The following is a 13,888-nucleotide window of genomic DNA, read 5'->3' as shown; positions in this document are numbered from 1 at the left end:
GGATCACCTGAGGTCAGGAGTTCGAGACTAGCCTGGCCAATGTGGTGAAACCCCATCTATACTAAAAATACAAAAAAAATTAGCCGGATGTGGTGGCAGGCGCCTGTAATCCCAGCTACTCGGGAGGCTGAGGCAGGAGAATCACTTGAACCAGGGATGCAGAGGTTGCAGTGAGCCAAGATTGCACCATTGCACTCCAGCCTGGGCGACGAGTGAAACTCTACCTCAAAAAAAAAAAAAAAAAAAAAAAAAAAAAAAAAAAAAAGAGCTACACCGTAATTGTAATAACCCCTTAGTAAAGAATACAGCAAAAATCTTTGTTCCTGGTATTTATGGCAAGCAAAAAGTGGTGACGGAATGCTCTGAAAATTTATAGCCACAAGCAAGCATGAATTCACATTACCTATGTGGACTGCAACCTCAAGCTAATATTTTATTTGGAATTGGTTCTGCATTGGTAGTGCCTTAGGGGCTTAGCAAAAACAAGTGAAAATCCCCTTGGGAGAAATGTCCCCTTCTACCTAGTCCTCAAAGAATTCCCAGAGTTCTAAGAAACATGAAATGATAGCTTAATACACACACAAGGAAACAAAGCACAATGAGAACCAGCAGAAACAAAAACATTAGCACAATCTGTGACAACTTCCAATTGTTGGATTTATCACACGCTAAACACAAAAATGTATAAAATAATTAAAGAAATAAGATATATTGGAATCCAGATCTAAACAAAGGGATAAATTATTATATGGATACGTAAGATATACATAATAAGATTAACAAAGTTGATCTAATGGAGAGAAGCAAAGCAATACACCTGCCAATTTGGTTAATATACATTTTGTTCAAACACGTAAACAAATAATTGTATCATACAGACCACGTTCTTGAACCAAAATGAAATTACATGAGAAACCAGCAACAAAAAGATAACTAGATGAACCTGGTAAGTTAATTACCCGGAAAATTAAAAACATAAGATTAAAGAACAGTATAACAAACTCTAAGAAGTGAAAGGAAAACATTAAAGAACACTGATGAATAAAAAACAAAACTAAATTTTAGAAATAAAAAAGGCTAAAATTTGACTCCTAGTAAAACTGACAAATCACTAGCAAGTCTGACCAAATAAGGGGAAAAGGCACATAGTAAACAACCTTAAGAAGAAAAAAGATGCTACAGAGGAAAAAATATATAAGGTAGCATCATGAACAATTTCTTTACCCTGACAAAGTATATCTATTAAAAAAATCCTGTATCAAACATTATTTAATGATGACAACTTCAAAACCGGTGACAATTTCAAAACTGTCATTTCCTAATGATGTGTTTAATTACATGAACCCCCCCAAAGCCTACACATAAATTATAAAAATTAAAATGTTTAGCCACATTGATACAAAAATCAATTTTAAAAATCAACTATATTTCAATAACACCTATAACTAAAAATATTTTTTAAATTTACAACCAAGAAAAGCAACATAAGTAGTCATAAATCAGACTAAAGATTTCTAAGTCCCTTATGAAAAAAATATAAAACTTTGAGAGAAAATACGAAAGAACTCAATATATAAATTCCGGGTTAGGAAGAATATCATATACTTATCGATTCTTCCGCAAAGAAAACTAAAGTCAATGCAATTCCACTTACAAACTCAATACTTCTTTTTGTTGTTGGAGGGGAGCATTTTCATGAATATTTTAAATTTGTCATAGAGTAAAAGACCAAGTCAAGACTCTTATGAAGAAAAGGGTAGACAGACACGAAGATTTAACACAAAGCTTTAGTATTTAAGAAAACATGATATTGGTACAGGCACAGACAAACACATCAAGGTAACAGAAACATAAGAAATACATGCATATAAAGAGAAACTTGATTTACAACAGAGCTAGCACTGCTGAATAGTTAAGGAGGGTAGAACAAATTGGTACACAATGCTAATATGATAATTTAGGTGCAGAGGAAAGGAAACTGTACTCCTATCACCATGTACAAAAATCAATTTCAGGTAGACTAAATATGGAAGACAAAACAAAAAATCTTTTTTAAAAGACTATGAAGAAGAGTATCTCAATATATCAAACACAACCTCAACAGATGGAAAAAATTTTAATTCTGAAATTATCAAATGTCAGATGAATATGAGTACTGAGGAGGTTCAAAATTGGTATAAACACTCCCAAACATATTTCTAGAAGACCTCTTAGGAATTGAATCTTCCTGAATTTTTAGAATACTGCTTTGTTCAGATAAACTTCTCTAACTTCATAAAGTTCTCTCCTCTGTTATTTTCACATAGTGTTTGAAAACACGATCGCTTATTTACTGAGATTTCCTGGTTCTGTTCCCCTCTCCCATTTTTGTCTGGACCTTCTCTTTCCAATGTCTCTGTTGTCCCCTTCCTGCACAATTTTAATTCCTCTCCTCAGTGGAATCCTAGAAGGACACACTGGTGGGTCATTCTCAGGAGGTCACAGAGCTATGCTGCTCCAATCACTAGCCTTACCATGGGTCCCTCACACTCACCTTATGAAGCTGACAAAATCTCTCCCAATTTCAAACTGGCTAATCGTACTTACCAGTGAATACTTGTTGACTACTTTGGGTGCTTCCATTCTCAGGTCCATCAGACATCCCAATGTCTCTCTTTTTTATACATAAAAACTGGTAACTGTAGGTCTTTTTCTTAGTTCTCACCTGCTTGTATTGGGGTTCATGGGGACACTTAGTCAACAAGTTTTGTTATAAATGTTTTCATGAGTTTTAGTTTTGCTGTCTAGTTGGTTCTATTTTTATGTGGAAATTCAGAAAGATTAAAAAAAAAAACTAAACCTGCCACCATCAATGCTATCATCCTAGACTCCACACAAGACCTAAGAATTACCTCTTAAAAGATAACTTTGCTTGCTTCTGTATTTTCTCTGATTCACAGAAATATCTGCATTAATGCCTTAACTTTTGATTTAACGAGTACACATTTCATATTTACGATTAAGGCAAACCACTTAAATGTATTTTTTTGAAAGAGAACATTTCATATTTCATATACAAAGTCTAAGGCATACATTGCCAAAAGGAACACCAGAGTGAACACACAGGGGTGCTACTAGATATTTTATATCTTCTTAGGAAATACAGCAATATCTATCAGATAATCATGTGAATATAAGTGATTTGGACCTAATTACTTACTTAGCAGAGTTTCTTTTGGCCCAAGGGCACTATGAAAAAATTACCAATTCACTAAGGGTGCCATAAACCAGGTGTCTTAGTGAAACTTACGTTTTGGAAAACAAATGTCACCTTATTTGATGATTTCAGATGATAATAAAAAAAGTATCAGAATATATAATAAATTCAAAGAAAGGTTAACATTTAGCATCACACAGCAATGAGCCAACCAATGAGGAACTTGGGAATTCATTTAACTTGATTTGACATTACTGGTTGGCCTGAGAAAGAGGTCAAAGAGAAGCCATGAACACCAGGAAAAAAAAAAAGGTCAAATTAAAAAATTTAGATTAGGCCAGTACAGTGGCTCATGCCTATAATCCCAATACTTTGGGGAGGCCAAGACAGGCAGATCACCTGAGGTCAGGAGTTCGAGACTAGTGTGGCCCACATGGTGAAATCCTGTATCTACTGAAAATACAAAAATTAGTCGGATATGGTGGTGCGTGTAGGTAGTTCTAACTACTTGGGAGGTTGAGGCATGAAAATTGCTTGAACTCAGGTGGCAGAGGCTGCAGTGAGTGAAGACGGTGCCACTGCACTCCAGCCTGGGTGAGAGAGACCCTGTCTCAAAAAAAAAAAAAAAAAAAAAAAAAAAGGTGGGTGCAGTGGCTCACACCTGTAATCCCAGCAATTTGGGAGGCCGAGGCAGATGGATCCCCTGAGGTCAGGAGTTCAAGACCAGCCTGACCAACATGGAGAAACCCGGTCTCTACTAAAAAAAAAAATGCAAAATTAGCTGGGCGTGGTGGCACATGCCTGTAATCCCAGCTACTCAGGAGGCTGAGGCAGGAGAATCACTTGAACCTGGGAGGCGGAGGTTGCGGTGAGCACTCAAGCGATCACATCATTGCACTCCAGCCTGAGCAACAAGAGAGAAACTCCATTTCAAAAAAAATTTTTACATCACGGAGTCAAAGTGACTTCTGTTGCTAATCATGTGATCATGACATGAACAGAGCTTTCACAATCAAAAATTTAATTATAAGAGCAACTTCATCTTAAGCAGCTGTACAAATGCAAGTAAAGGGCACATAAAAAGTCATCTATGTGAGTTTTTTCTATCCCTTTCTCTGGCTAGTGATAACATATCACAGCCATCTGGTTGCAAGACTTTCAAGAGCAAAGAAGAGAAAACTGAACCAATTCACTGGATTCAGGCTTTTTTCCTTTTTTAAAACTCATTCTGTCATTAGGTTGCTCTTATTCATCTTCACCCAACACCAAGCCACAGTAATAACTAAAAACTCAATTTTTCTTCTCTGGGTACCAGATCTGACAAATTTTCAATTAAGTATTAATTTAATAAAATTCTATCCATCTATCGATCCATCAATCGACTGATCGATCGACCAACTGACTGAGAAGGTTTTGCTCTGTCACACAGGCTGGAGTGCAGTGGTGTGATGATAGCCTACTGCAGCCTCAAACTCTGGGGCTCAAGCTATTCTCCCACATCACCCTCTCCAGTAGCTAGGACTACAGGTGCACAGCACTACACTCAGCTATGATTTTATTTCATTAAGTGTTCTTTATATTCATTATATATCTCTAATATACTATATATCATAGATTCTAAGATGCTTTGGTGCTGGTACTGTTTGTCACAACCATGACTTGAAGTCACCATAAGGTGTAAGATGCATCCTGAACTTCAGGGAGAAAAAAATGTTCAATAATGTGCCACTCACAATAAAAGAAAGGAAATACATTTAATTGTTTATTTACAATTACATTTTTATTGCAGTATAAAAGAAAAATGATCTGAATACAGCACATACTAAATGGAAATATACTTAGTGATTCATTTGTTTCTGTTTATATTAAGTAGCTTGTATTTTAAATACTCTGTATTATGGAGAAATCCTTGGTGAATTGTCAAGTAGGTGTTGAGTACTTTAGCTATATCTAAGAAATTGTTTAGGGTCTTGAGTGGGTTGAAAATTCATTATGATTTTTCCTACTCAAAATAATAAAATATGGGGCACCACTTTCCAAAAAATTGCCACACAATACATAAAAAGATGTACCTCAATATACTGAAACACATATATGTAATAAAGTTATAAAAATATAAAGAATGAAACACAAAATTAAAACTGCTGATTACTTCTGGGGAAGAGGGCAGAGGAAAGAATGGGAAACGGAAACAGCTCCATTAAGTACAATGCAGGAAAATACACATTTGTTAAAGACAAAGACGATGAATCACAGCTACACTATACAGTCACTAGTAAAGATCTGAAAAGGTACACAACAAACTCTTAAGAGTAAAGTTGTCAAGGCAAGCTTTCTCATTGTTACTTTATATTCCGTATTTTTCTTCAACGTTTTGGTAATGGGCATCTGTGATTTTTAAAGTTAATAAAAAGGAAGTAAGGTATTTAATGTTGGGGAAGAAAACGGCAATACAATCATTGTTACAGTTCTCTGACATACTATAGTCCACAAAAATACAGTGTTTTAGGTTATGAATCATTCTTCAGAAACCTATGGACTAGGATGCATTAGACCCAGTTTGTAGATAATGCACTGAATGAGCTAGCATATGATGTGACCAATAACCTCATATTGAAAAGTTCCACTCAAAGTAACATCTAAATATCTTGAAAATACCTCTATTTTTCCATACCACTTACAATGGTATACTTTCCATTTCTTCCTTTCCCTTCTTTCACTGTTTTGTTTAATTTTATTGGAACAATATGCACTGAACACCTATCTAAATACCAGGCACCAAGCTAGGTATTGGCAGTACCAAAATAAATAGATACGGTCCCAGTTTTCAAGAAGCTTATTAGATACAGCAGTATTATCGAATTCGATTTTCTGCAATGATGGAAATGTTCTGTACCTGCACTGTTCAATACAGTAGCCATTAGCAGCATGTAGCCACTGAGCATTTGAAATGTGGTTAATGTGACCAATGAACTTTCAAGTTTATTTAATTTAAATGAGTTTAAATTTAAATAGCTACTTGTGACTAGTGCCTATGGCACTGGACTGCACAAGTCTACAGGAAGACAAGGACAAATAACCACAACTACAATGTATTATGGTAAACTCTAAACCAGAAGTATGTTAAAGGCTATGAAAGAAAGGGAAAGGAACACTGAGTCTACCATAGGGTGACGTCTGGAAAAACTGACACTTAATTCTTGAATCATGTGAACAAAGGTGAGGCATTACATGAAAATAACCAATATAAGTAAACCCTTGTGGATTTAAAACTGCATGGCAGGGAGATTAAAAGTAGTGTTGTATCACTAAATGGGAAAATCTACTACAAAGAGTAACAGGACAGATACTGGAAAGGTAAATGTATGTTAAGAAGGCCAGAATGTGGGAAGTCTAAATGTAATGTTTAGAAGCTTGAATATGCTACCTAACAAAGGGAAAGCAGGGTCAGGCAGGGTGGCTCACACCTGTAATCCCAGCACTTCCAGAGGCCGAGGCGGACAGATTACGAGGTCAGGAGTTCGAAGCCAGCCTGACCAACATGGTGAAACTCCATCTCTACTAAAAATACAAAAATTAGCTGGGCGTGGTGGCGCGCACCTGTAATCCAGCTACTCAGGAGGCTGAGGCAGGAGAATAGCTTGAACCCAAGAGGCGGAGATTGCAGTGAGTGCACCACTGCACTCCAGCCTGGGCGACAGAGTGAGAGTCCGTCTCATAACAACAACAACACCCCCCCAAAAAAAAAACAAAAAAGGGAAAGCCATTGATTAGTTACATTGGTAATTAAGATGGTTTATATTTGTGCATGCGCATGCTCATAGTTAGGGTAAGTTAGTCTAAATTAGAGGAACATAAGAAAATGCTTACAAAAACTGAAGGTGCATTTCCTTGGAAAAACCTTGACAATCCAAAAATGAACCGTGAGCCATATAAATAAATTGTTTTATCTGAACTAATATGCAAGTCTATCTCTGCAAATAAACTTCAACTACTGTATTCAAACTCTGAATACCTAACTGGGCTTAAATTTATAGTAAGAAAGGAAACACACAAAGTAGATACCACCATAAAAATCAATACTTCAAACCATGCCCATTTAAAAGTCACTGTCTTTAGCACATAGCCGAGGGAATGTACCTTCCTAAACTAAATTCCTAAGGCTTTAATCAGGTCCGTAAGGAAATGAGACCTGGAGAAATGTTATAAAAATTCTTGTTAAACTCTGGAGTATTAGCCTATTATCAGAATGTTCGAATAAATACAAAGTATCTCTCAAAAGCAAAAGCCCTCAAAGATAAATGAAAATGGTTATAAACATAGACACAACAAAATTCTACTTTATCCTTGGAAAATAAATAAATTTCCTCCAAAATAGAATTTTTAAAAATCCAAAATCATTTTTATCAATTCGGAAGATTTAAGTTCTCTCTTCTAGCTATTTTGAAATATACAATACCTTGTTAATTATAGTCACCCTACTCTGCTACGGAACACTAGAATTTATCCCTCTATGTCCCTTTTCTCTTTTGTTTTTACTTAGTGATGCTAAATGCATATTGAAGTATCCTTGGAAACAGCTGTTTAAAGCTGGATTATAAAATTATTGTATTTTTGAACCCTACTCTGAAAAGCACATGTATAGAAACAGAATTTCCTGTTAGGTATTATGATGAATATATTAAGAATATAAAAATTCTTAGACTACCAGTACAAATACAAATGTTACTTTAGTGATGAACATTCCTTTGAATTTCCCATACATTCTTATATACACATTCTATACATGTGACAAAATACCACACGTACCTCATAAATATGTACAACTATGTATCAATAAACGAAGAGAGAAAAGGGACGACATTTTGAGGCAGCAAAATCATAACCAAAAATGCGTTTTCCAGGTATGCTAAAAAACCTGGATTATTTGTAAATAATGTGACTGGAACAATGGAGTATTTTTAGTGTAGAATGAGCAAGAATAAGCAGATGTCTTCATGTATACAACCTAATTCTGTTTTCTTTCTTAACTATAAATTTTGGAATTCTATATTAATATGGTTCCATGAGACAAATTAACTACAGTGTGTAATTACATAAAAATTCTACATTCACACTTTACAAACTGGATTATGAGCACTGAAAAGCTACATAATTCAGAATCACAAAATTCTTAAAATAATTTGGCAGAACCTACCAAAAGATGCAGAAGTCCAAGAAGTGTGACCAATTAAAATCTTATAAGTCAAGGTAATTGGAAGCGGTTGGGAAGCAGGAGCTACACCTGAGTACAAATAATTAGCAAAGGCTATGTTGGTCAAGTCTATGAGGACAACTCAGAAGAAAGCTTACAGAGAAAACTGATTCAGCATAGCCTCAGTTTTCTCTGGCTTATTAAAATCATAAAGATCTGGCAAGAAACTTTAGACACCAAGTTAGAAAAAAATTCTAGAAAGGTTAAAGATGACATTATTTTTAATTAGGAACAGTGCCTAAACCAGAACCCAGATCTTATAGTCAAAGGCTCTTTGTTATACGATACACCAAAAAGACTAATTTACAATTTGCTCCACTGCTCACTTTTCCAATTTGAGGGAAGGAAAGATTAGCTGGGCTAAAATAAATGGTTAGCAGATAAACGGTTAACCAAAGCTGCTGCTATCATACTAGTTGCCTTCACAACCTAGAGAGAATGAACTGATGAGTGAAAGGAAGTGTGGGAGGTCGAGAGGTTGGACACATATCTGTGCAGGAAGCCTAAAAGTTTATTTGTACTCAAGCTTTAAAGTATTCTGTATTCCGGATAACTAAATAAATGTGGTAACAGATCACTATCAAATGAATAAAGGATATTTCCTTTAAAAAACTAAATTCAAATATGTTGATTTTCTTTAAATCACTGTCTAATAGCACAATCTTTAAAATTCACCTTCTTTTCAAAGTTCAGAAATAGCAATGTTACATTTCCACTATTCTTTCAGCCTTCCTACACACTGAATAAGGAATGGATATGATTAACCACTTTATTAAATGAGAAAACAAGAATCTAGCATTTTAAGGACAGCAAACTAATAACAAATTCAATAGAATTTGGGTCTCTGAGCACCCTGGGTTTCTCATTTCTATTTCCTCTATACTCACTTTTGTCTACATTTCTGGGACATATACTTTGTTATCCAAAATATAGCACAAGACTTAGGGTTTAGTCTTCCAGGAATAATAAGAAATCAACACTTTCGTTTTTACTAGCTTTGAATCCAGTTATGAAGTCATAACTTGTATATCATATAATCTAAGTTTTGACAAACATCTCAGAAAACTGATTTGACACACTAAAAGAATATACATTATGAATATGCTTTATTTTGAAAAGTGTTCCCAACTGTTTCAACTATCAAATCCAGTACTTAATTTAAAATTATAAACCCAAATTTTCAAATTGAGGTGTATCGAATTTGCTGGTTCCAATTACATATAACACATTTAAACAGTTTCAAAATAGCTACAAGACCGATAGAGAAAAAAGAAAAAAGACTGGTCTTACCTGGTAGTTTCTTTTCTCAGATAATGTATGTCCATCAGTCCTCACCATAGAGTCGTGTCCTTTCCTCACAGTACCGGAGGCAATCAAATAGAACTGTCACTCAAGGGTCGTGTCACAGGAAGGACCGCCCACCACTTCTCCCTCTAGAGTGGAATTATCCAAAAGCCGTCAAAATTACTAACACATAAATATATCAACAGCAGCAAAAATATTCAATATGATACACAGAAAACAAAAAAAAGTCATTGTTCTATACTCCAACCAGTCTTCCTCATAATCATTTTCGTGGGCTAGACTAGCATACTTTATTTGCAACAGAAATTATTAAATATGAAACATTCTTCCTACCCACTTCTACTTTCTTCAATTAAGACTGTCTGCCAGACATCATACACAAGGGAGAAATTTACAGTGAATAAAAAATGAAATGGACAAAAAAGTTTACCCCTCCCACAAGTGATATTTTTTTCTTTTACATTTATCTTCTCCAGTTATCTCAAAAACATACAATTCATATTCAATCATTTAATGACAAATCCTTCCCCTCCAAATGATTATATATATGGTGATAGATAGAAAATATAAGTTACTCACACAGCTACTGATTCATTCTGTGTAGGTTTATTCCCATACAACAAAATGGGAATGCAACATATATTCAAGAGATACAAACCTAACTCAATATTCTATTAAGCTTTACTCCAAAAAGAAGAGCAAAAAATGTCAACTTCCATTGATGCTTTTGTCTTTCAGTCATCCAATTTCACGCATACTCCAATAGGGAATTCACTTTTTTTACATTGGGCGAAAAAATGATGGGGCTAATTTCTTAAACTGCAGAGATATAAATAAGTTCAAAATGACTTGCACTCGAGGTACCACCTCCCACAAAAAAAAAAAAAAATCACTGAAGCTGAGGTGACAGCCACAAGAAATGCTATCTTTAAAATGAATATTGAAAATGAGAGTTCAAATATTCAAAGGTGGGTATACAAACAATTTGTAAATATGCATTTTCAAGACAGACATCTCTTAGCTAAGTTTGGTTAAACATTCTCCCTAAGGAAGTAGTATGTATACCTACTGAACTAATAATCTTGCTAGCCACTAAAGATTATATTCAAATTCAGAACAATTATTTAATATCAACAAACGTATTTTGTGAAGAGGTAATATATAATCTATAATTTATAAGGAGAGTGAATCAGTATTATTAAAACCAACAAACACGCATGTACATATATATATGGAGTACCTCTAAAAAGCAATCTATACGGGCAGAACATTTTTTTTTTAAAAAACAAATCATTAAAAATGAATATTACTAAATTTAAGTTTTAAAAAGAACCCAGGTGACAAAAACCTATCTTCTGGCTCCTCTTTTATGTTTGATCACAAAGGTAGTGGGAGGTGTATTTTTACTTAAGTCTGACTATCTTACAGTGTACGTTTAGCTGAAATACTTCAAGATGTCAGGCTGTATGACAAAATTGTAATTGCTGATTACCAAATTTATAAGTACCTTTGGAATTAAATATGTCTCCTTCAAAAACAACAAAGGAGTAAAGTTTTAAAAGCATATTTACTACTATAAATGTAATCTTTATCATTTAGCAAGCAATGAGGTTTTCATAAGGAAAAGTTACCAAGTGAATTGGATATTCAGGAATTGTTAAATGATGCACATTTGGCTCCAACTCAAATTTTCACGATTGTCACAAAAAGAGAGCAAGATTATTTTATTATGCATCTTCCAAATATTAACTGTTTTAATATTAGTGTTTTATAATATTAAATTGTAAAGTAGTACTTGCTTTACCATTAATATATACATGGTGACTCTGAATTCAGCGGATAATAAAGCAAAATTTCAGTCAGTACTTACAGAATAAAATGTTTTCCTTCTTATATAATATTTAAGGTCTATGAATTACCTTCAATTATATTAATGTCAGCAAAAGAATGTTGGAAATCTACAATCAGGTAAGGTAATTTTCAATACACTAATGCTGTATACATCTTTAACATAACCTAATTATATACCAAAGATAAGGACTGAATTTTATATGCCAATACCATAACAATACATATTAATATTTAATCTGTAAGAATTTATCAGATAAAAGTTCACTTTGAAGAATTATGGATTTTCATATAAAGGGAAAATCTGTTTATTATTTGCTTTGTTTCCTCTTCTGGGGATAATTGGAAATATTTCATGGCCTGGAGTTTCAATCCATAGCCACCATACTCTAATCAATGTGGGAGCTAATATTCTATACTGAAATAAGAATCATTATCTCCTTTTAATACAGAGAAAAATGACTTAAGACACTGTATTTTCTTCCAAATAAACATGAAAAGTTAACATCTATCACCACTATCTTCATCGTAGTATATTAAATAAAAATATTCAGCAATAAATTATGTTGATAACCTTCATATTGGAAATGAAAGGATGTACAATAAGTCAAAGAGACAGACTGTGAAAAGGAACAAACATGAGAGAGAGCATGCACCCTAGGTGCCAAAATTTATTAAGGTTTATACACTGTTCTCCCACTAAGTCCTATAAATATTCAAGAATTCAGAAAAGACAAATATTTGCAAAACTACAATGAAATTTTCTATAAGGCAAGGGTGTATTTCATGATGAAAAAAAGAGGCTATGTTTACCCTTCTACCTTAAATAAACAGAAAACTAGACAAAATATATGAAACAATGGTTTCCAGACATCACACAACAATCTTCTCAGCACAGAGATCATCAAGAAAAAGGAACAAATATAGTGCACCCAGCTCACTGCCTGTAGAGTTTTGAGGCTGAAGCACAAGGAGGGGAAACTGGAACTAATTCTTTTTAATATATTTGATGAGCACTATAAACTCACAGATCCAAATTCACCACCTCTAAAGAGAATAACAACAACAAAACCACATGATCATAACATCTCAGAGTAAAACTGCTACAAAACAGCAATAAACAAGAATCTTAAAGCAGGGGAAAAAATACATAGAGTAACAAAGGTAGGAATGACACCAGACTTCTCATCAGAAACAATGCAAATCAGAGGACAGTGGTTCAATATATTTAAAGTATAGAAAAAAGAAAACTATCAACAAAGAATTCTAAGCCCAGCTAAAATATCTTTCAAAAATGAAGGTAAGTACAGCCATGTTAGAAGGAGGTTAGGCAATTTCTTATAAAGGTAAACAAAAGCTTACCATACAACTCAGCAACTATACCCCTAAGTATTTACCAGTACAAACTGAAAACAGGTTCACACCAAAACCAGTACATGTATGAAGATGTATGTATGTTCACACCAACACCAGTACATGTATCTTCATTTCAGTGAAGATGTGATGTCCTTTAATAGGTGAACGGATAAACAGAGTATCTACACAACAGAATACTCTCAACAACAAAATTAAGTGCATTTTTGCTACAGGAAAGAAACCAGACCCCAAAGGCCACAAGTTGAACAATTCCATTAATATGACATTGCGGAAAAGGCAAAATTATAAACACAAAAAATAGACCAATTACTTCTCTCTGGCCTTAGTTTCCTAAGCTATAAAATAAAATGATTTAGATGAATCTTAACTTTTCCTTTCTTTAAACATTTTAAAAAACTTTTCCCATGTTCCCCCTCAACCCACTTCATTACTCAATAGTATTTAAACAATGGCCAAATATTTTAAAGGCTGAAAATAGTTATCTAAAATATCTGTAATTGGGTAGTCATTACCACACTCAAAGTTAAAATATGAATTTCGTCAGGTTAAGACAGCTGAACCAGCTGAACAGGTTTTCTTTTTTTTTAACAGAAGACATTACATTCTAGGGTAGCTATTAATTAGGACAAACTATAAGATGTGACCAATTTCACTGGAGCTCAATAAAATGTGCAGTAAATGCACTTAACTATTATTTTTAAAATAAGGGTTCCTCAAATTCTAGAACTATGTCAAGCAACGTTTTCTTAATAGGTCGACTGCAGTCACATAAATATTTCCTTGCCCTTATGAACTAATTTTTTGCTTGATCACATGGATAAATGTTTTTAAAATTCTAAGTTGATGGGCAGATGAAATAAATATAAATAAAACTCAAGAATTTCAGTAAAATAAAAATAAATAAAACT

General features: G+C 34.0%; 1 protein-coding gene across 6 annotated transcripts in view; it reads right to left on the bottom strand.

The window, feature by feature from the left end:
- CNOT2 (CCR4-NOT transcription complex subunit 2) overlaps window positions 1-13,888 on the bottom strand; it is a 107,782-nt gene that overhangs the window by 59,952 nt on the left and 33,942 nt on the right. For 5 of the 6 annotated variants that reach the window (NM_001265869.1, XM_077953074.1, XM_015152183.3 and 2 more), the window contains 1 exon segment: window positions 9,741-9,883. The exons of the other annotated variant lie outside the window; for it this stretch is intronic. In NM_001265869.1, the coding sequence (NP_001252798.1) occupies window positions 9,741-9,788 (48 nt within the window). In that variant the 5' untranslated portion in view covers window positions 9,789-9,883. 6 annotated transcript variants of the gene reach the window in all.

This window comes from Macaca mulatta, chromosome 11 (genome assembly GCF_049350105.2).
Source record: "Macaca mulatta isolate MMU2019108-1 chromosome 11, T2T-MMU8v2.0, whole genome shotgun sequence".
In the NCBI taxonomy this organism is placed as follows: domain Eukaryota; kingdom Metazoa; phylum Chordata; class Mammalia; order Primates; family Cercopithecidae; genus Macaca; species Macaca mulatta.
This window is presented reverse-complemented; position numbering and strand designations above follow the sequence as displayed.